Consider the following 20673-nt stretch of genomic DNA (forward strand, 5'->3'; position numbering starts at 1 on the left):
GCTACCGAGAACACTGGAGGGCAGGGGCGGGGGGACTCTTGAAAAGGTGGTTAGTTTGCTGTGTTAGTTGCCCTTGCACAAGCTGGATGGCTTAAAAGAACAGAAGTTTATCGTCTTGCTATCTGGAAACTAGACGTCTGAGATCAGGACGTCGGCAGGGCCACGCTCCCTCTGAAACCTGGACGGAGAACCCTTCCTCGCCTCTCCTGGCGGTTTGCTGGCGGTTGTGGGCGTTCCTTGGCTTGCAGCCGCACGACGCTGGTCTCTGGCTTTGCCGTCACTTGGTGTCCTCCCCACGCATCTGTGTCTTCACACGTCGCCATCTTCTTGTAAGGCCGCCAGTCACGCTGGATGAAGGGCCCACCCTACTCCAGTGTGACCTCATTTTAACTGACTACATCTCCTGTGGCCCTATTTCCACACGAGGTCACATTCTGAGGTACCTGGGGTGTTAGGACTTGCTTTAACATATACTTTTCGGACACTAGTCAACACATAACATTTGCTAACATGTTAGTAGATAAACGGAGCCCTTGAACAAGCGGAAAGGGTCCCCTTTTCTTGAAAGTTATTTCCTGTCCTCCGCGATGTCGAGAGGATTTGGCGGTTGCTTCAGTAAGGTTGGGCACTGGGTGATCTAAAGAGCTCGGGAGAATCTTAGTCTGGACCCTTACCTCTTTGGTTTATTTTTTTCATGCAATAATGAAGTAATTTGTATTTCTGTGGGGACATGTGTTCACATACACTCTTTAGTTAATAGGCTCTCCAGAGGTACTTTCTTTGAATTCACCTGTTGATGCTGAGATTTAAAACCAACTTAAAGGCTTGTGTGGGACAGTGGCTTGGGTGACCTCTTGGCAAGAAGAAACAAGTTTGCTTTGTGAAGTTCCTGACTGTTGTTTCCTTTAGAATGTGTCTGCTTCCTGGGTTTCCCTTCTGCCTGAGGACTTTACCAGCGGTGGCCTTGTCCCGTCTCATCCTGATGGGGAGACCACAAGTCTCTTGCTTATGAAGTCACGTTATAGCCCATCTTGTAGCTCTGGGTTTTCAAGTTACCTAGGCGCTTTCCTTGGGATAATGGAGAATTCTTAGAGAGATTTTGTCGTTTCAAGACCATGAGCGTTGTGGCTGCCATTGCTGCTTTTACGTTGTTGGTGCCATTTACTTGGATGATGTTTCAGTTCTTTTCCTGCCATTTTACTCCCCCCCCCCCCCCCCCCACGAGACAAATCTTGTTTGAAAAAAAGGGTTCTGCTTGAAAACTGCTCACACCCTCTGCTTATAAATGAGTTAACTGAAGTCAGGGTGGGATGTTCAGTGTCCCACTGCGGGTTAGTGGCAGAGTTGGAACTGGAACTCGGGGAGCTCTGGACGACACCCACCCCCACACCCCTGCCCCGATCCTGGTCTGCTGTTCTTTCAGCCACACCACGTTGCCTATTAGCATTTCCTGTGGTTCCTTTTGCTTTTGAGATGTTCTTCATGACTTGTCTTTCAGGCGTCCTTTATTTAATCTTCTGTTTTACTTAGACTTGCTTTTCCAGTTAAAAAAAAAAAAAAAAATTACCTCTTCAAATGAGACTTTGTCTAGAGTGCCTGATACAGACCTTTCTGATATTTGAAACCTTAATAGTGTCAGTTAGCTCTATTAAAAAAAATTTTTTTTTTTTTTTTCTCCTTCAGTCAGTCTGTGTTGACAGTGGCTCATTCATGGCACCGACACAGTGCTCCTAAGCTCCAATCTTAGTGTCACTTAACTTCCCTGAACTATCATCCTGTGGTTTCCTTTTTGCGTCCTGGATATTCAGATTGCATAGTGGCTGTGTTTTTCCTGTCTGGAGAATTGGAACTATGTTACTGTCTCTCCACTTCCTGACTTGTAGTTCATTTAAGGATAAACTTCTGAACAGTTTGGTGTTTTTCAAAGGCTCTGAATGTGCTCCTGGTACCATCCTGGTTTTGTTTCTTCACTTCTTTAACGTTTGCCTTTTCTTTCTTTGAACCGTCTTAATGACTTTAAGTTGCCTTGATTCCTGCAGTTTTTGCTGTCTTGTGTAATTTACCATCTTATGCAAAGCAGGCTTTGTTTTAAATATCTGCCAAAGAGACCAAATTCCCTTTGTCTAGAATGTCTCATTTTTCTGCGCCTGTTGTGCTCACTTGTGTGTGGGAGGCGGGCGGGGTGTCGGCGCCTGGTCAGTAGAGCTTGCTTAGCCCAGGGAGCGAGGCTGGTCCTTAGTTCCCTCCCCTTTTCACTGGTGTCTCGTGTAATAGCTCTGGGAGGCTCTCAACTGCTTTGTGTTTTTTCCCTCACTTTATAGCCCACCTACATCAGTAAATCAGAGAGGGATGCCTTCCGCCATCTAGCCCCGGAGAGAGTTTTGAGGATTTACTGCCCAAGTATTTAGAAACTTGATATAGATGGGTATCTGTAGCAACACAGCAGATCTTTTACAAACCTTTCTGTCCTCAAGTAGTTTTCAGGACCACCCTCTGGTAGGTAAGTACGTTGTACCTTGCACCCACCTCCTGACTGCTGCTGTGAGGCTGCCCGGCACTCTTCCTAAAAGGAGTGCCTCTATTTTGGGGGTGCTTCTGTTAAAATCTTTCTAGGCGTTTTAAAATTCGTAGACACACAGGGTAAAAATAACTCTTTTTTTTTCTCTTTCTCTCTTTTCCTTGGGGATGTGCTGTGGCTTTACAGGCCTGTTACGGAATTCTCAAGGTCCCAGAGGGCAGTTGGCTGTGCCGGACGTGTGCCCTGGGGGTTCAGCCCAAGTGTTTGTTGTGTCCCAAGAAAGGTGGAGCGATGAAGCCTACCCGCAGTGGGACCAAGTGGGTCCACGTCAGCTGTGCGCTGTGGATCCCCGAGGTGGGTGCCCGTGTTGGTGGTTCACCTTGGGAGCCCGTGGCTGTTCATCCTCACAGGGAGCCATTCATCACTGGGCCACTTTGTAGTCGATGAGTAAAAAGACACCTTTGAATTGCTACCCATTTTTCCACCTTAAATTGAATCTCGAGCATGCTGTCATGTGGTCAGTGGTGTGTAAATTTGTGGAAGTGTTAACTGGAGGCAGCCGTGAGTTGGACTCTGGGTGGAGGTGTTCAGACTTCCCTTCTGATGCCACTGCAGCTGACCCTCCGCTGCTGCCACGCTCCCAGAAGCGGACCCGCGGCGTTCGTTCGCGCTGCGGCCTGGGTGCGGCTCTGTCCTTTCCCTGGGATGGGCCGTAAACTCCTGGGCCTGGTGAGCCATGCATACAGCACCGTCACGGTTAAAGAACCACTGCTCTAGGTCACATTTTTGTGATTTTTTATTAAAATTCTTACTTACCTCAACCTTTTTAATTTCAGGTCTGGTCTAATTTATTTCAAGTCCCAGACCTTGACTGATTTAATTTGCTTGGCTCACTCTGAGACTATCATTTGTGATTCAGATTTCAGCCTTTTTTGGCCTGTGATTTTGGTGCATTTTCCTCCCGAGGAAAAGTATCTGGGAGTGATTTGGATTGAGGCTTCACGACTCGGGCCTTGGTAGCGTGGGAATCTCACGGTTTGGTATTAACAGGGATGCAGTTCAGTGATCCAGGCTGAGGGGAGAGGGAGGGGACCTTATTTATCTTGGTAGTTTTCCGCTTTGTATGTAGTGATAGTTTCTGACTGAAGAGAATGGCTTTCTTTAGTGAGAGAGAGATTAAAAGTGGTCAATGTTTACTTCTGCTCCATCGTTCACAACTGATTGCAATACGTTTAAGACGGATTTCCAGTCCTGACCACTTCTTAGTGGACCAGAGGTGTAGTAGATTGATTACCTTGTCTTTGCTGTCACTCGGGTGAGCAGTGAGCATTGGGGTGTCTTGAGTGTTTTTACAAACAGGACGTTTGTGTCAGGTGACCCCCCGAGGAGGGCGTAGAGTTGGCCCAGAGCTGGCCCCTAGCTGGTCCCTGTGCTGTCCTGATGCTTTAAAGTGGGGTTTTACCTGCGCTCGGAGGGTAAGTGCCCCTTGGCATCCTCTGGTAGGAGGGCCGTGGGGAAGGAATGGGTCTCTGAGTTGCTGCTATCTGTGTTCGGCCCCTGTCTTGACGACCTCTGCCACCCTGTCCTGTTATTTCTTGGGCCTCCAGGTGAGCATTGGCAGCCCTGAGAAGATGGAGCCCATCACGAAGGTGTCTCACATCCCCAGCAGTCGGTGGGCGCTGGTGTGCAGCCTCTGCAATGAGAAGTTTGGGGCCTCCATACAGGTAACCAGCCTAGTCAGGATGGCATTATCACCCTTCCTTGTGTTCCAGGGAGCGGGACAGGGGAGGGCTCTGTGAGCTAACCGTCACAGGGTTTGGAGATGGGGCTAGAATCCAGGAAGCAGGACGAGGTTCTCACAGCCCTTCTGAGGTTGCTGAGGGATGTCTCCAGCCCAGTATACACACCTTCTATTGGTGGATAGTGTCCAGTGTGACCGGAACCCCAGCTGTAACCGTCACAGGGCAACTCAGAAGTCCGCCTGAGCTGCAGGGCAGTTCCAGTTTGTATCTGGTTTCTCCCTCCCTGCCCAAAGCCTGGCATTGCAGCTCTTTCCACAGGCCGACAGCTCTGGGGAAGAACTGGAGTCTCGGCACTGGAGGCTTAGTCACCCTCTCGCCTGCCGAGCGGCAGCCCTGCCTCTGTGGCTGCCCCCGACGCCGCTGGTTTCAGAGGTGTGCGCATGGGGTGTCTTGGTGCGGTGCGCACTGTTGGAAGTCAGCTTGGCACGCCAACCCTTTTGCATTTGGCAAAACGGGGACTCCTTGGAGCACCGACCGGTTGGGTGGAGGGACACCCATGAGGTGCTGCACCAGGGGTTCTGCCCAGTCTGAATATCTGATTTTTTTACGGTACAGTGTGGGGGAGGGTGGGGCTGGGGGAGGGGAGCTTGTACGTAAGAAGCCAGCCTGCGTTTTCTGTGTCCACGTACAGGCAGGTGTAGACAGCCGTGAGGCAGATAACAGGATCACGGAGAGACTGTTGATGGCGCGCTGTTTCTTGGTGTTGTCTTAAGTGCTGCCTGAGAAGTTCCTCTCCGGGCCTCACGCTTTTGGCGTCTAGACAGGCGTGACCTCGGAGGCCTGAGGTGCTGTCCCACCGCGGTCTCCAGATGCTGTCTGCGGCTGCCGTTGGCCCTTTGCCTCTGTGGGGCCGCCAGCTCAGGGACGCCGGCCGCTCCTTGGTCCCCACGTCACAGTCCGTGGGCAGAGGTGCCGGTTTGGGGCGGCCGCCCTCTTGATGCAGGACACGCAACGGCTTGGCACACACACACACACAGACACAGACACACACACACAGACACACACACACACACACTCTCTCTCTCTCTCTCTCTCTCTCACTCACTCACTCACTCCACAAGCTCGGTCAAACTGCCGGTCGGGGCTTTTAAAGAAATGACCTCATTTGGCAAACTCAACTTGTATTTTGGCTGATAAATATTCCTCTGTGTAAGGTATCCACTGACTGGTGTTTCTTTTTAAAAGTTTTCATTTTACACGCCAAGCTGTTGTGCTTTTTCTTCCTTATCACTTCCACTGGTGTTCGAGAATCCAAAATGTAACAGAATATTCAGAGGGTGAGGCATGAGACAGCTGGTGGGATTTGGCTGTGGACCTTGAAAATAGTGCAGATTTTTGGATGTGAATGGAATCTGCTTAAAATTAAAACATGACAAAAGCCTCTGGCCTGAGCGTTGTGTTAGGAGGGAGTGAAGGAGAAATGTTGTAAAGCCACAAAATAAAAGAAGACACAGAGCTGTGTGTGTGTGTGTGTGTGTGTGTGTGTGTGTGTGTGTGTGTGTGTGTGTGTGTGTGTGCGTGCAGATGGCCCGTGCAAACACTTGCAGGGAACAGGCTGGGGCAAACCAAGGGAAATGGACATCGTTTTCTTCCAAGTTACCCGATGTTCTTCTGAGGATAGAAATTACGCCCTTTACTGAGTAGGTCCTTCACTGATGTTTCCAGGAGGCGGTCGATTGGGATCTCTGTGTCTCTTTTGAAGAGAGACGATAAAATGACTTTTTTGTTGCCGTTGACCTCTTTTTCCCAGAACATGAATTTGAAGGAGGAGAGGCCAAGGAAGTTTTTGATGATTTTTCATATCTTCACAGAATAGACTGATTTTATTAAAGAATTCCTGTCTGAAATGTCTGCAGCTGGAAAGGCTCTGGCTTACGTTTCTGTAACATCTGTTTGCTGAGTCAACCTGAATAGGAAAACCCAGAGGAAGGCCATTTGGCGTCTTTACAAAGCCCCGTATAAATGTTCTGCCGTGGCGAGTTCCTCTTTTCAGGTCGGGGCGCTGAGTTGAAGTGTCGTTTAAGCCAAACACTGGTAGTGTCTCCGTCATCTGTTCCCACTTTGCTTCCCACTTGGCTGCCTGCTAGGAGGGAGGAGCACTTTGTCTTGTACTGACAGTGACCAGGTGTGTGTGTGTGTGTACTGATAGTGACCAGGTGTGTGTGTGTGTTCTGCCACTAAAGCTGATTTCACACATTCCTTGGAATTGAGGTTATTATTATAGATAAAATTACAGATTTATGTTAGTTCATGCGCTTTAAGTGTTTTCAGCGGGGGAATTGATTTTCTGTGAAGGGAGCTAGATTTTCTGTACTTCTGGGTGAAAGCGACTTTTTAATAATGGGAGAAATCATGACTGGCAGTGAGTCACCTCTTAAAGACTGCAATGATTAGGGGAAGAAGCCCCAGCCCACGCCGCTGCGATCTGTGGTGGTGCTGTGCAGGGCTCTACTGAATGAGTTTAATTAATTAAGCTTCTCAGCTGGCCTGGGGCCACTCAGTTCTGCTCCTGTCTGCAGCCCTGGCGTGCCCGGATCCCTTGGCCTCATACAATACACTGTTGCTTTTTAAGGGACTGGCTTCAGTCACCACAGGGAGCCTCCTTCCAGGAATTCGCCCAGCAAGATCAGATGGGGAGAAATCACTTTTCTCCTGCTAGGCCTCTGGCCTGCCGTCTGGATCGGAGGCACTACGGGGTTCCCCTGGTGGGGTGGTGAGAGGGAGGGGGGAGGTGTTTGGTAAGGCCGGGGCAGAGCTGGGTGATGCCTGGCCTCTACGTTGACCTGCCTTCGACCCACAAGCAGCAGGTCCCTCACGGTTGCCCTGCCAGGCGAAGCGCACACAGATCTCAGAGCTTGTGCCCCACTGGCCTGGAAGCCTCTGCGCCTGGCAAAAGCTTCCTCGGGTACGGAGACCAGTCCCATCCTTCCTGTCCTGGATTGTCCTGGTCTCCTCTTCCTTTCCAGTCTTTGGGAGTTTTTAATTCACCCTCCTCAGTCTTGAGCAACCCTCGCTGCTGGAGGAGGAGTGTGCCATTTATTTTCCCACTGGTGTTGGGACTCATCCTGGCTGTGGCTTAGGAAGGAGGATCCACGTGCCTTTCAAAACTCTGGTTGGTGGTCATTCTTCCTGAGGAGATTCTCGCCACTCAGGCTTTTTATATAAGCATTAAAAAAGCCCAGACCTATGAGAAGAGACAAATGAATGCCTCAGGATATACTCTGCATGTTGGGCACACGCTCTTCTGAGTATAATCGGAGCGCCAGGGCCCCCTTTGTCTACACGTGCCATCTGTGTGATCGTGTCTGCTTTAAGAGGCGGTTATTGGATGCAGTTGCTTTTCCAGGAGAGTTATGGTTCGGTTTATGAAAAAAGAGTTCCCTTAAATCCCAAGCTGTAGCTTGTTTAAAACACAACTGGATCTGCCAGGGTGAATCCGCGTGAAGCTCCTCTGTCCCGGCACGAGCTCCAAGTGCAGCTCTTCCTGTGCGTGTGTAGGGAGGGGGTGCCTGGCACCCGGGGCTTCAGTCACTGTCACTCCCTAATCTCTCTCCTCTTGCTGTCTGCGTGTTCTTGCCAGTGCTCTGTGAAGAACTGCCGCACAGCCTTCCACGTGACCTGTGCTTTCGACCGGGGCCTGGAGATGAAGACCATCTTGGCCGAGAACGACGAAGTCAAGTTCAAGTCCTACTGCCCGAAGCACAGCTCACATCGCAAGCCCGACGAGAGCCTCGGTGAGGGGGCCGCTCGGGAGAACGGGGCCCCTGAGTGCCCCCCCCCGGGATCCGCTGGAGCCCTTTGGCAGCCTTGAGCAGAATCAGGAGGAGGCCCACCGGGTGAGTGTCCGGAAGCAAAAGCTGCAGCAGCTGGAGGATGAGTTCTACACCTTCGTCAACCTGCTGGATGTTGCCAGGGCCCTGCGGCTGCCCGAGGAGGTCGTGGATTTCCTGTACCAGTACTGGAAGTTGAAGAGGAAGGTCAACTTCAACAAGCCCCTGATCACCCCAAAGAAGGACGAAGAGGACAATCTCGCGAAGCGGGAGCAGGATGTCTTGTTCAGGAGGCTGCAGCTGTTCACGCACCTGCGGCAGGACCTGGAGAGGGTAATGGTCGACACTGACACCTTGTGGTGACGTAGAGAAGAAGATTGCAAAGAGGCGACCGCTTGCCCAGAGCAAGGAGTGGTAGCCAGTGCATTTCCTCTCAGACCCTTGTACATACTTCAGCATGAGGTTGTGTTGGTTGAATCTATTTATGGGCTGGTAAACTCACTGTGCACACACACAAGACGGCCACAGAGCCCGGGGAGCCTCTCTGATTTAAACACTTCCTCGTTAGTTCTTACTGTTCTTCTGGAAGGTCAAATGGGGTGTGTCTTCCCCTCCCCCGCCCCCCTTCATTCTAGAGCTAGAGGGAACTGAGCCCCCCAGGAAGATGCCCAAGGGGTGGGCTCAGAATTGTTTACAAACTGAGTTAGAAAACCAGAGTGGATTTAATTAACGGTGAGGGGGTGGGTGGGGCGGGCCGAGGTAGGGCAGTTTCTTGCTGAACCTGGGGAAACACTTTCTAGGTGCTGGTCATGGGCTCATTAAGGAGAGGGAAGCACTGCCTCTCTGACCCAGCTCCGCCTCTTGCCTAACTGGCGGTGGCCTTCCCGGTACAGTCGCCGAGCAGAGCAGGCTGTGGGTGCTGATGTGTGGGCATGAGCTGCCATACACATGCGTATCTGTTCCCCAGGGTACTCCGGCAGTGAGGTGCTAAGTCATCACTCAGGCTGTGTATATGTTGTGTGTGCATGTGTGTCTGTGTCCGTGTGTGTCTGTGTGCTGTGTCTAGAGTGGGCGTGGGGCAGGACTCCTGGTGCACAGGGGCCTCCGATCTGACCCGGGGAGCCCCCCCGTCCCGCGCGGCGCGCTTCGAATGCCCTCACCACTGGATTGGCCCGTGTGGTGGCCCGTGGCTGCCTGGAGCCTCGGCTGGTGGCACCTTCCTGCAGCTGTTGGCTGGTTGGCGTCTCGCCCATTCTCCAGTACCTCTGGAGTCCCAGTCTGGACCTCCCTTCCGGCTACAGGCAGAACTCTAGGAGCCGGCTGGCTTTTCCCCAGGGCCGCCGCCTCCCTGCAGGTAGTCTCTGACTGAAGCTTGCTAGTCGGCGATGTGTCTTAGAGCGCTTTCTCGCGTCAGCGCCCCTGACTGCCCCGACCGCCGACAGTGATTAAATTCATTAGTGCACAGATGGAACTAAGGCTTCGGGCCCAAAGCAGCCCGTGCTGAAAGGCACCTAAGTGTCCTGAAGCGGTTAACGCGTCTCCCCCAAGCACCTGACTTATTAATGGGGGCTGTGGTTCACCTGCCTGGGAGAGAATCTGACTCAGAGGTGATTTGCAGCGGGAGTGTAGGCAAAGAATAGGGACAGGGGAGAAGTATGGAACCGAAAGACCGAGCTCTCACAGAGACCTGCCCTGCCCTGGTAGAGAAGGCGTAGCAGTGAGAGTGTTTGTAAGTGTTCCTTAGAAGAGACCCTTTGAGTACCTGACAGTGCGGGCTGCTTGTGACGCCCCTTCCAGGCACCAGGTTAAGATTCCGGATTCAGGCGGGTTCAGGCGGAGGCCAGGCGGGAAGAGGGTGTGTGAGGCTCTTGTGCTCCTGTGCCCCCCCACCCCCACCCCGGTGGTGAGTGTAAAGAAGACCTCGCCTCTCAACCACATGTATGTGTGGCCTTTTTGTTAGAGATGAGAAAGGGATTCAGAAGGGAGAAACTCGAATCCTGGTGAGAAGCCTTGTCCCAACCTGACAACTGCTGTACTTGGAGTCAGACAGTCCTCAGGAGGGAGGACGAAAAGTCTAATGTTTGGACTGTGTTTGTCTCGCAATCACCACAAAATAAAAGTGTAGAAAATGCTTGTGGTGTACTAACTCTTTTCTGTACTTAAGTCACTCAGATTAACACGCACTTACGATTAAATTCTAAACTTTTTTTTTTTTTTTTTTTGGAGTCATCACTGTTGCGTTTTAAGTAGAATGATGCCAATGATGTATGAGAAACAGGGAATAAATCAGGATTTTTGTGTGTGTGCTATTACTTATATTTACTTTATTAAAGAGCCTAAGAGATTTGAGGGCATTTAGCGTCAGTCTAAAACGGGCTTATTAAAATGAAAAATGTGTTTTCCAGAATGTTCCACGAGGCCTGCGATGGTGGAGGCTTTAAAAAGTGGAAATCTTGGCCGCCGTGCCCCAGAGTGCACAGTTATTTGTGATTATAAACAAGAAGTGTATTAGGCCAAAGACTCATCAGGGCAGGGGTGACAGTAAGAATAAATCGTAAGTCTGTTTTTCAAGTAACTTAAAGTCCAGCCCAGTTCACACAACAGCATTTCGTAGCAGGTTAATATGTGGGGCTGTGATCAAGGCGTGTGGTCTCTTCAGAACTGACAAGTGAGTACCCTTCATTAGAGAGGCAGACAACTCTCTGATAACGGTAGTGGCTCTTTCCTGCAGATATACACTGTGGGGCATTTTGCACACCCGGGTTCCAGTTCTGGATCAGAAAGTTAGATGACAGGAATGGACTCAGGTGGGTTTGGGAACCTGAAGACACGATTGCCGATATATGGCGGGTGCCGTGCCAAGTTCCCAGGGCTGCCACTTCACTCTGGTGGGATTCCTTTCCCCCAAACACTGTCTTCTAAAGGATGCAATAAACGTGAGTTCAGCAAATGAGTACTTGCTCAGATAAAAAAACATGCTACCTCTGCACTCCTGCCTGGGGCATCGAAAGGGGTCAGGTCCCGGGGCACCATTTTACTCAACATTTGGTGGAATGGTCACCTCTTGACAGTCTGACAGAGGCTACAGTTGTCCCCGAACAAGAGGCATGTTAAGCTTTAGTGTTGCAAGCAATGTTTGGGATTCAGGAAAACTTGAGGTCGTTATCGAGTTCCTGAGGGCAGTGGTTCTCAGCACGTGGTCCTCAACCAGCAGCAACGTGACCTGCAGGTTTTTGGATCCCACCTCTGACTCCAGAAACGGTGGGGTTGGAGGCCAGCATTCTGTGTTTTAGGGCCCCTACGTGTTTGTTTGGGAACCACTGCTTTTGGGGAAAGCCTGACTCTTGGGTTTAACGTGGTATGAGGGGTGGCAGCCGAGGGCTGGTGGTTTTGCCTACCACCTGGCTGGCAATTGGGAGAAGATGAAGCGGGGGGTTGGGGGTGGGCGGGAGGCTAGGTCTAGCAGTCTAGCAGTGTACAGGAAGGGCCAAGCAGGGTGTGTGTTGAGGACAGAGCCTCAGTTCAGCTCTACATACAGGGGCTGCTTATGGAAGTTGCCCTTTAGGGTGTTCTGTGCAAGAGAGAGGTAAGGTTTAGGGCACTCACTATACTAATGTGGTCAGCCGGCCTGGTTTATTCAGGGGCTGATTTGCTCCAGTTGAAAACCCCGACCTTTGCTTCTTGGGGTCACAGTTAGATGTCTCGTATCAGAAAGCATGGGGAATGGAAGTGGGGAATTTCCCACTTAACAGCCAGGGTGGAACTCTTTCCTGGGGGAAGTGAAGACACCAAAATTAAATTTGAGTAATATACGAAGTTCAGGTTCTCTGGCTCTGCTCTTTCCATTGACAATTTTAAGTAAAAAGCGATGTATCTCTTTTGTACATCTGACTTGAATAGGAGAGTAACCTTGTCCACTCCTAGGATGTCAGAGAGTTTGTTTCCATTTCCTATTTCCACAAGTTGGATTCCCTGTCTTAATGTAAAAACCGTTCTGTATGTTTTCCAGTTGTTTTGAGCCTGTGATAAGGATCTAGGTTCGGCCCCTTCCTCTTTTTGACCTTCTACTCTTTATCTCCCCTGGGTGGAGCAATATTTATCAAAGAGGGTCGCCTATTAGCTACCTCCATCCCCAAACTGGTCAGAATTCTTATAAAGGACACCTACTTCCTGGCCTGAGGGTGCGTGGCTGTCAGAGAAAGAATGTGCTTTAACCAGGGTGAATGACACTGAAATAAGATTTACTTTGAGACAGGAAGAGTGATTTTATTCTCAGTTCTTTAAGATAATTTTTATTTTTATCAAGAAGTGTTAGGAAGATCCTAAACAAATAGCGAATAGGTTAGGATCAAGAGAAGCCTGACTTGGTGGTCCTGCTTTAGGCCAGGAAATTATACCACTTACAACGTGAGCAATGCAAATGTGAAAGCCAGCTGACCTGTTCCTCTTAATGCCTCGTGTCCTCTTGGAAAGGAGGCTGCCTTGAACACAGCTGGGGAAGAACAGCTGGAGTTGTTAGGGTTCTTTAGGGGTGGTGTATCTGTACATAAGCCAAAATGCAGGGCTGTGTGTGTCGCTTGTTGCCACTCTCACTGCCAAAAGGTTAGTGGCCTTGGGGGAAGGTGGCAGGAGAAGGGATAGCCCAAGCGTTAGGAGAGTGCAGTCATGCCTTTGGTGTAGGAGCTGATGGGGATATGCAGTCCCTGTTTTCAGTCTTGCCACTGAGCTTACTGGGGTGGTCTTGTCCACATCTTCCTGAAGAAAGGTTTATTGTGTTATCTGCTGTGTTGCATTTGACGTTTGTGTTTTCAGGCCCATGCAATCTAATCAGGTCTTACCAGTAGGCTTTAGGACTGAGAGATTTAAGGGGGTTTATTGATTAAGTCATTAAAATTTGATTCTGTATTGACTGATCACAGGTGGCTCTGAAAACGGGGAACAAATTTAAGTGTTGATTGGTTACTACTGGTGAATGAGCATTTGCATGCAGTTCCCCAGTGGTTGCACATCAGATGCAAAGCGGAGCTCCTAGTGCTGGGGTCTTCTCGGTTACTGACCGATGAATCGAGAAGAGGGCAGTTTCAGTTTTTCAGGTGGTGATACAGAAAGCTGGCCTTGAGAGGCTGAGCTAGCAAGTCAATGGCAAAGCAAGAAGGATGTTCCCTAGGTGTTCACACGCTGTAGGAACACAGCGGCCTGTAAGTTCCAAGGTACTTCAGAGAGTTCAGTGTCAACAAAAGAAGTTTACTTGGATTCCTGGTGACTACTTGGCCTTCTAGTGAGCCCTGTGTGGGGACATTGTTTGTGAGGGGCTTCTCCCTCTGATGGCCCTTGACCCTAATGCTGTCTAGTTCCATCTTCAGAAGATGCTTGATAAAGTGCAGCAGAGGTGGCTTCTGAACTGCTCTGAAGCCTCTGACGATAGAATTCATGGGAAGAGGATACTGAAGGGGTGATGAGCAGAGTCCTTTGGCAAGAGCTGGCATGTTTGGACTTGGACACCGATGGGCGTCTGTCTCTTCGCCAGGAGGAGCCTGTGGCCAGGTGTGGTGCAGGGGCAGGACCTCCTCTGACAGCCTCTTTTGTGCTGCTACCCACCTTGAGGGGTATACGCAGAATACTTGTTAGCACCCAAAGGGAGGCTTAGAGATTAGCTAAAATGTTTAAAGTACATCTGGATATCAAAAGTCACTCAAGGACCTAGTAGGACAAATTTTTCTCAGGTAAAGAGGAAAAAAACAAAAAACAAAAAACACCAAAGTCCTGTTATAATGTATTGCTTACTTAGAATCTTTATTCTCTACGTTCTAGGTTCGGAACCTCACTTACATGGTGACCCGCAGGGAAAAGATTAAACGATCTGTGTGCAAAGTCCAGGAACAGATATTCAATCTTTACACTAAGCTTTTGGAGCAAGAAAGAGTTTCAGGTATGCATTAAGCCCCGGTAGGTCAAACAATAGGGCAGGGGTTTGTAAGCCCTCTGTTAAGGGAAAAAAATGCTAGTTTCTTTAATTTTATTTTATACTGTAGAAGAATCAAAGAAGCAAAGGCTTTTGTTGTTGAAGAAAATCTTCAGGCATTCGAGGCACCATGGTCTAGAGGAGAGGGCTATGAACTGGGCCTCATGTATGGGTCAAATCCTGTATTGGCTACTTAAAGGCTCAACACAAGCGAGTCTTAAGTTTTCCAAGTCTCCCTCGTTTCCTCACATGTAACGTGAGGATGAGATCTCCTGCTACCTCCTGGGAACAACTGTGAGACTCGAAAGAGTAACTTACATATTGCAAAGCACTTGATAAATGTAAAGTATCATGGGGATACCTAAAAAGATTTATAATTATCTAGCCTTTGGATCTGCCTGTAACATACGGTAAATATATCTTAAGACTGTGTACTTAAGGCACGTATCCATGTTTAGGTAACATTCACAGTGGATTATTTTGGTGCAGGTGGAATTTTGAATACTTTCGAGATTCAGCACAACATATTTATTTAGTGCTGCCTATGCTGCATTGCTCTGGCAAAGAGAAAAAGAAAACTAAGACATGGACTTCCCCCACCTCCGGAGAACACTTGAGTGACTTTGAGATCAAGTGCATAGGAGGGCAAGTTGTTTAACCTCTCCGGGACTCTGTTGGTCTGTAAGAGGTTTGGTCCAGAATCCTGCCCTCTGAAGTGCTTTTCCGCACTAGCGTTCCGTGATGAGAAGCCCCAGAAGGCAGGCATTATAAGGATTTCAGAGGAGGAAGAGTCTGTCGAGTGCGGATCAGGCAGAACCATGACCCACGAGCAGGCGGGTCTTAGGGGACCTCGTGTCTGCTGCCCTTTGAAGTTAGAGCAGCAGTGTCTGCCCTGCTTGCCTCTTGTGCAGAGTCCCCCGGCTTACTCTCCTTCTGCTTCTGTGGCTTTTCGTCTCTGTAGATTAGGAAACACAGATACAACAAAGAAGTTGTTATAACCTATTATGTTGAAATCCACATTCTGGGTTTACCTAAAACTAACTGGATATGTGTGACTAGAGGCAAACTGGTCAGCCGAACAAAGAGAGAAAAAGCTTGGGGAGTTTTAAAAGATATTCTTGAAGTGTGTTACATTGTTTTGATAGCACTAACGTATTAATAATATCATCCTAGGTAATTTCCTTCCCAAGAGTAAATACTTCCCAGCTATATCAAGTGTTATATCGTCAGCTAGACTTTAGAGTTGTCAAACTTTTAAAATAGATTTTTCTGAGTTAGGGTATCACGAGTACAAGCAGTTTGACTCAGATTCTTTAAGGTGAACTTCTGTCTCTTCGTTATTCCTACTTGAATGCAGATAAAATAGGGGACCTGTTTTCTCCCTTGCCCGTGGTGTGTCCTTGTGTAAAGAGCAGCCCCCCCCACCCCCCACCCCAAGGCTGTCTGGTGCGGATCACCCAGCCTCCAGCTGCAGAGGCCGAGCTGCTGCCGCCCAGGATCATTAGTGCAGGTTGTGTCTGTGGAGCTTTGCCAGTGGAGGGCTTTCTGTGACTCTTGTTAAAAGTCCTTACGTAATGAGTGATTACCTATGAAAATAAGCTGTAAAGAACGTTTTCATCTGATTTCACTCGAGTCGTTTTTCATGGTTATTGCAGGCAGTTTTTTTTTTTTTTTTCCCTTGTATTTCGTGGCTGAGGTTTTTTGGTAAGTGGTTGAGCTTCTTAACAAGGTTAGGAAGTGTTTTGTGTAACAGATGTAATGCAGATCTACGTTCAGAAGTCCTACTGCTGTTCCAGAACAGGAAAAGGGGTCCTCACCACCCTCTGAGGAATGACCCACACTAGGTATGACGGGTTGGAAGCAATGGTAATCTTCCTGTGAACTGCCCCAGGGAATGAAGTGGAAACCCCTTGGGATGCCTTTTTTCTTCTTCCAGTTTCAGACTTTCAGTTGTGTCGTTCGTGCCTCACACTGCTACCTTGTAAGAGAGATGATTCCGAGTGAGGCAGAGATGGCCCTGACTTAACATGTGTCACTAGGATCCATAGTTTAAACTGTCCCGTGGTTCCAAGAATGGGCACGGCCCTTCTGCTGGATGAGTGTCCTCAGTGGAGACAATACTTATGAGAGTCAGAGGCCCTTCAGAGACATGGATCCCAAGTCAGGAGAGAAATCAGAGCTTGGAAAATAGCCCCTCTTACCTTCCTATTTTCCCACATTAGGTGACTACATAAAAGAAATAATACGTGTGGCGTGATGGTTGACCCTGAGTTTGATTATTGAGAAAGCAGCCATTTCTAAACCAGCAGATTGTAAAACACCCTCCCCTACCTACGGTCATGATAATTTTACGTTTAGAGTTGCTAGCTCTGTTCTGTTTACGTGCAGTGTCCATTTCCGCTCAGCAGTTAAACTCTCACATGGGCTCCTGCCTGCTACTCTGGGGTGGAACCTTGTTTTCCTGGTGGTTCATAACTCAGGAAACATGAAAACTGCTCTTTGTAGGTGCTCTGGAGGCTCTTGCAGGAACGTGGTCCTTCTGATGAACTCTAGTATGTTATGAATTCACCCTGTAGTTTTCAAACTGAGGGTTACAGTTTATTACCGGGTTGTGAGATTAATTTAGCAGGTCATCACTAGCATTAAAACAAGTGAGATAGAACAGAAACTGTCAGAGTGCCTATCAGGCCATGAAGGCTAATATGATTGCAGGAAAAGTGAGCTTTTACTGGGTTACATTGTGAAACTTAGTTCTTACTGTGATTTGCCTCAGAAATGTTTGAAAAACACCAATTTAACTTATCCTTGTGCTGGATGGCAATTCAGTTTAATTCCACAAATGGGTTTTACATATGAGAGTAAACAGATGTACTCTGTGTCAAGAACGATTTCAAACAAACACCTTCCTTTATTCATTTCACAATTGACGTGTATTTATCCTCATCATAGCCATGTCGTGCTGTGAGGGTGTAGATAATTTGGAGAAAGAACCTTAAAAGCCCCAGTCCCCCCCCCCCCCCCCCCCCCCCCCCGTCTGTAGGCGTGGCAGGTGGCAGCTCTTGGCAGGCGCTGCTCTGAGACCGGGTGGAAGCAGTGCTTGCTTCACCGCAGACGGATTCCGCAGTGAAATCCCATTTGAAAATCAGATCAGTTATTTTGTTTGACGGAAAATGTATTCCTTGAAAAGACATTGTTTCATGAAAAAGTACATGAACTTAAGCTGTTTTAGAAAATAGAGGATATTGAGTATCCAGATTTCACGGCAGGTAATTACCTTTACTGTAAATACCGAACTTGTACAAAGTGGGTGGCTGTGTGTTTTACTGTTGGGTGGGAAGGCCCTGCTGAGGGTCTGGAATTTTATTGTTCTGGATTTGCCTCTGCTGTAACTCTCCTTGACGTGTGGTTTTTGTGTTCGTAGGTGCGCCGCCTTCTTCTTCCTCCTCGTCACTGGAAAACATGCTTCTGTTTAACAGCCCTTCTGTGGGCCCCGATGCCCCCAAGATAGAGGACTTGAAGTGGCATTCTGCGTTCTTCAGGAAGCAAATGGGTACTTCCTTGGTTCACTCGATGAAAAAGCCCCATAAGCGAGATCCACTGCAGAACAGTGCTGGGAGTGAAGGCAAAACCCTGCTAAAGCAGCCAGACCTGGGCAGTAGAAGGGAGGGGATGGTGGTCCCAGAGAGCTTTTTGAGTTTTGAAAAGACCTTTGCAGAAGCACGTCTCATATCAGCACAACAGAAAAATGGTGTGGTGATGCCAGACCACGGGAACAGAAGAGACCATCGTTTTCATTGTGATCTTGGTAAAGGAGACTTGAAGGACAGACCTTTCAAACAGAGTCACAAGCCTCTCAGGTCCACAGACATGTCCCAGAGGCATGTGGACAACACAAGAGCTGCCACCTCCCCTGGAGTGGGGCAGTCAGCACCCGGCACGAGGAAAGAGACGGTGCCCAAGTGCAACGGCTCCCTAATCAAAGTAAACTATAACCAGACTGCAGTCAAAGTGCCTACAACACCTGCCAGCCCAGTGAAAAACTGGGGAGGATTCCGGATTCCAAAGAAGGGGGAACGGCAGCAGCAGGGAGAGGCCCACGAGGGGGCCTGCCACCAGCACTCAGACTACCCCTATTTGGGCTTAGGCCGAGTTCCAGCCAAGGAGAGGGCAAAGAGCAAGTTGAAATCTGACAACGAGAATGACGGGTACGTCCCTGATGTAGAGATGAGTGACTCAGAGAGCGAGGCATCAGAAAAGAAATGTATACATGCCAGCAGCACCATTAACAGGAGGACAGACATTATCAGGAGAAGCATTTTGGCCTCTTGATGAAGCAGAGATGGCTTGGGAGCACCACGGGCTTGTCACGGGGTAGGCGAGAGTTCAGACACGGGGGACGAGCAGAAACCCGTCACTCCTGAGCTGCACAAACACATTTACTTGCAATTCAGATTGAATTTTTTTTTTTTTGAGTCATTTATAAATCATTGTTGTGAGAAGTGTGTTATTTGCAACTTGTTGAGGAAACACAAGAGTTAGATTGTAACCGTAAGACACTGCTAAGACTAGAGGCTGAATTAAACACTAAAATAAGAATGGATGAATTAAGTTTCTAAAGAGGGCAAGGCTTTTAAATAAGCCTCATGAGTTTTTACTGCCCTCTGTATTCTTCCCAAAGCACAAACTCTTGGTTACCTGAATATACAGAATCAGATATGGTTCTTGAGAAACGCTCACGTACCATTTAATAGCCCATAAAACTTATTTTCTAGGACTGTGGTGGATCTTGAAATCACATTTATACTTTGGCCCACAAGGCTGTTTTTGTTTCATTATAGTATACGGGCAGTAGCTCTGAAGCTTCAGTAACTCTAGGGAATTCATGTGTAAATATAGCAGATGAGGGAAGAGAAAATTTAAAAGTCATTACTGGAAGATCTGAAGGGACAGGGTAGAGCCGCTGGAGCTTGGAGATTTAGGGTAAATGTAAGCAAGGTCCTGCTGCCAGAAGCCCTTGAATGTGTTGTGGATATAGGGCTGGTGGAGGGTGAAGCCATTACAAAGTTCCATCTGTGAGAAAGGGCAGTTGAGGTCCCGTCTTTACCAGTCCTTTTGACCTTTCTCTTCCCTAACCACTGCCTTTTGGGCCAGCTTGGGATTTCGCTGGCCATTGGCAAAAACTGGCCATCTGGCTTCCAACAATACAATGGCTATTCAAGTTCAAGTGATGAACTTCCAGACTCTGGTGACTCATATTTCCCAGAGCCGACCACTAGTGCATATGTTGGGGAATCCGGCCTTCCAACATGAACAGATTCCTTTAAAAAAAAAAACAAAAAAACAAAAAACAAGAAAAACAAAACAAAAAAAAAGCAAAATAGGTTATATTTAAAAAAAAATAGAAAGGCAATAAGTTGCGATAACCTCTTACCATCGATTGACCAAGGTTATACAGGAAAGAGATTGACGTGTAATAGGTTTTCTGGAGTCAGAGTTCTAAGCTCTAGTTCGTAACTTGGACTTTCTAATTGCAAACGGCAATAACTAGTAAGTTATCAGCAATAATAAATTTAGCATTAAATTTGAGTACAATGTTCTGTTTTTGCACTCGCTGCAGTGCATTATGTATTAAGACAGTGGATAGTGTTAAGGTCCTGTTAATTTTTTTTTGGAATTCAATGTAGTTGTGAATCAAACTTAAGGAAAGTTTAAGTAGCAATGAGATTTAGAGTTATGGGCACTTGGAACAAGCCCAACTTCCCCTAAATTATCCTTTAGTTTGTTAATATCAGTATTCAGATTCCTGATTCATTTATACATTTGTTTCCATGTGGCAGGGACATTCTGATACTTAATGAGTAATGCTTTGAGTTCTGTAGTTACCTTTCAAGTCTTCCGGACGATTGTCAACAAGGAAAAAGGCTTATTGAATTCCATCTTGCTATGCAAGTTTTATCAGATGATCAAATAGTGGATCTGATACATCCCCATTGTATGTATGGCATTTTTCAAACCAAGTCTTAACTTTTCGAATACATTTTAGTAGCTAATTCAGGGGAGGGGAAAGAATGACCCAGGTTTTTAGATTGACTATTTTTGAGCTATGGGGCTCATTTTTCAAAGACTGTTGTCCAGATAAACTGTTGCTACAGATACTAGAAGTTTCTTATGAATCCAAGTTGTACATTAACTCGGCATAATTTAAAAATCTTTTTTTTTTTTTTTTTTTCGCATATGAGCAAAAAACCTTTTGCTGGATACAGGAGAAGGTGGACTCGATTTACAGTTATCTTTTGACTACAGCAACAGCTCTGGGTGAGAGTAGAATATATAGAGGGATAATCTGTCAAGCCATAAAAAGAAAATCTAAATTAATTCTAGTTAAGTGTATGACCTCTCACCATTATAAGAGGTACCAGATTCATTTGCACTATTAGGAATGCTAGTTTTGTGCAAAAATAATGCCTTACCTGTTTTTTCCCCACATTTAGGTTGAAAAGCTTTCAAACGTTCCAAGTTATGCTGAACCAAAAACAAAACAAAACAAAAAATAAAAATAAAAAAAAAAAACCCACACAAGAACTAAACACCCCAAAACAAAAAGCCCACACTTTTAATTCC

The 20673-nt window shown here is 47.7% G+C and overlaps 1 protein-coding gene across 1 annotated transcript in view; it reads left to right on the forward strand.

The window, feature by feature from the left end:
- The window catches only part of JADE1 (jade family PHD finger 1), a 57004-nt gene extending 36331 nt beyond the window's left edge, over positions 1 to 20673 (forward strand). Inside the window, 6 exon segments of the mRNA XM_029234626.1 lie at positions 2705 to 2872; positions 4126 to 4242; positions 7901 to 8092; positions 8094 to 8423; positions 13902 to 14019; positions 17474 to 20673. Of these exon segments, the coding sequence (XP_029090459.1) occupies positions 2705 to 2872; positions 4126 to 4242; positions 7901 to 8092; positions 8094 to 8423; positions 13902 to 14019; positions 17474 to 18381 (1833 nt within the window). The 3' untranslated portion in view covers positions 18382 to 20673.

This window comes from Monodon monoceros, unplaced genomic scaffold, assembly GCF_005190385.1.
Source record: "Monodon monoceros isolate NGI ecotype Baffin Bay Population unplaced genomic scaffold, NGI_Narwhal_1 Super_Scaffold_20, whole genome shotgun sequence".
Taxonomy (NCBI): domain Eukaryota; kingdom Metazoa; phylum Chordata; class Mammalia; order Artiodactyla; family Monodontidae; genus Monodon; species Monodon monoceros.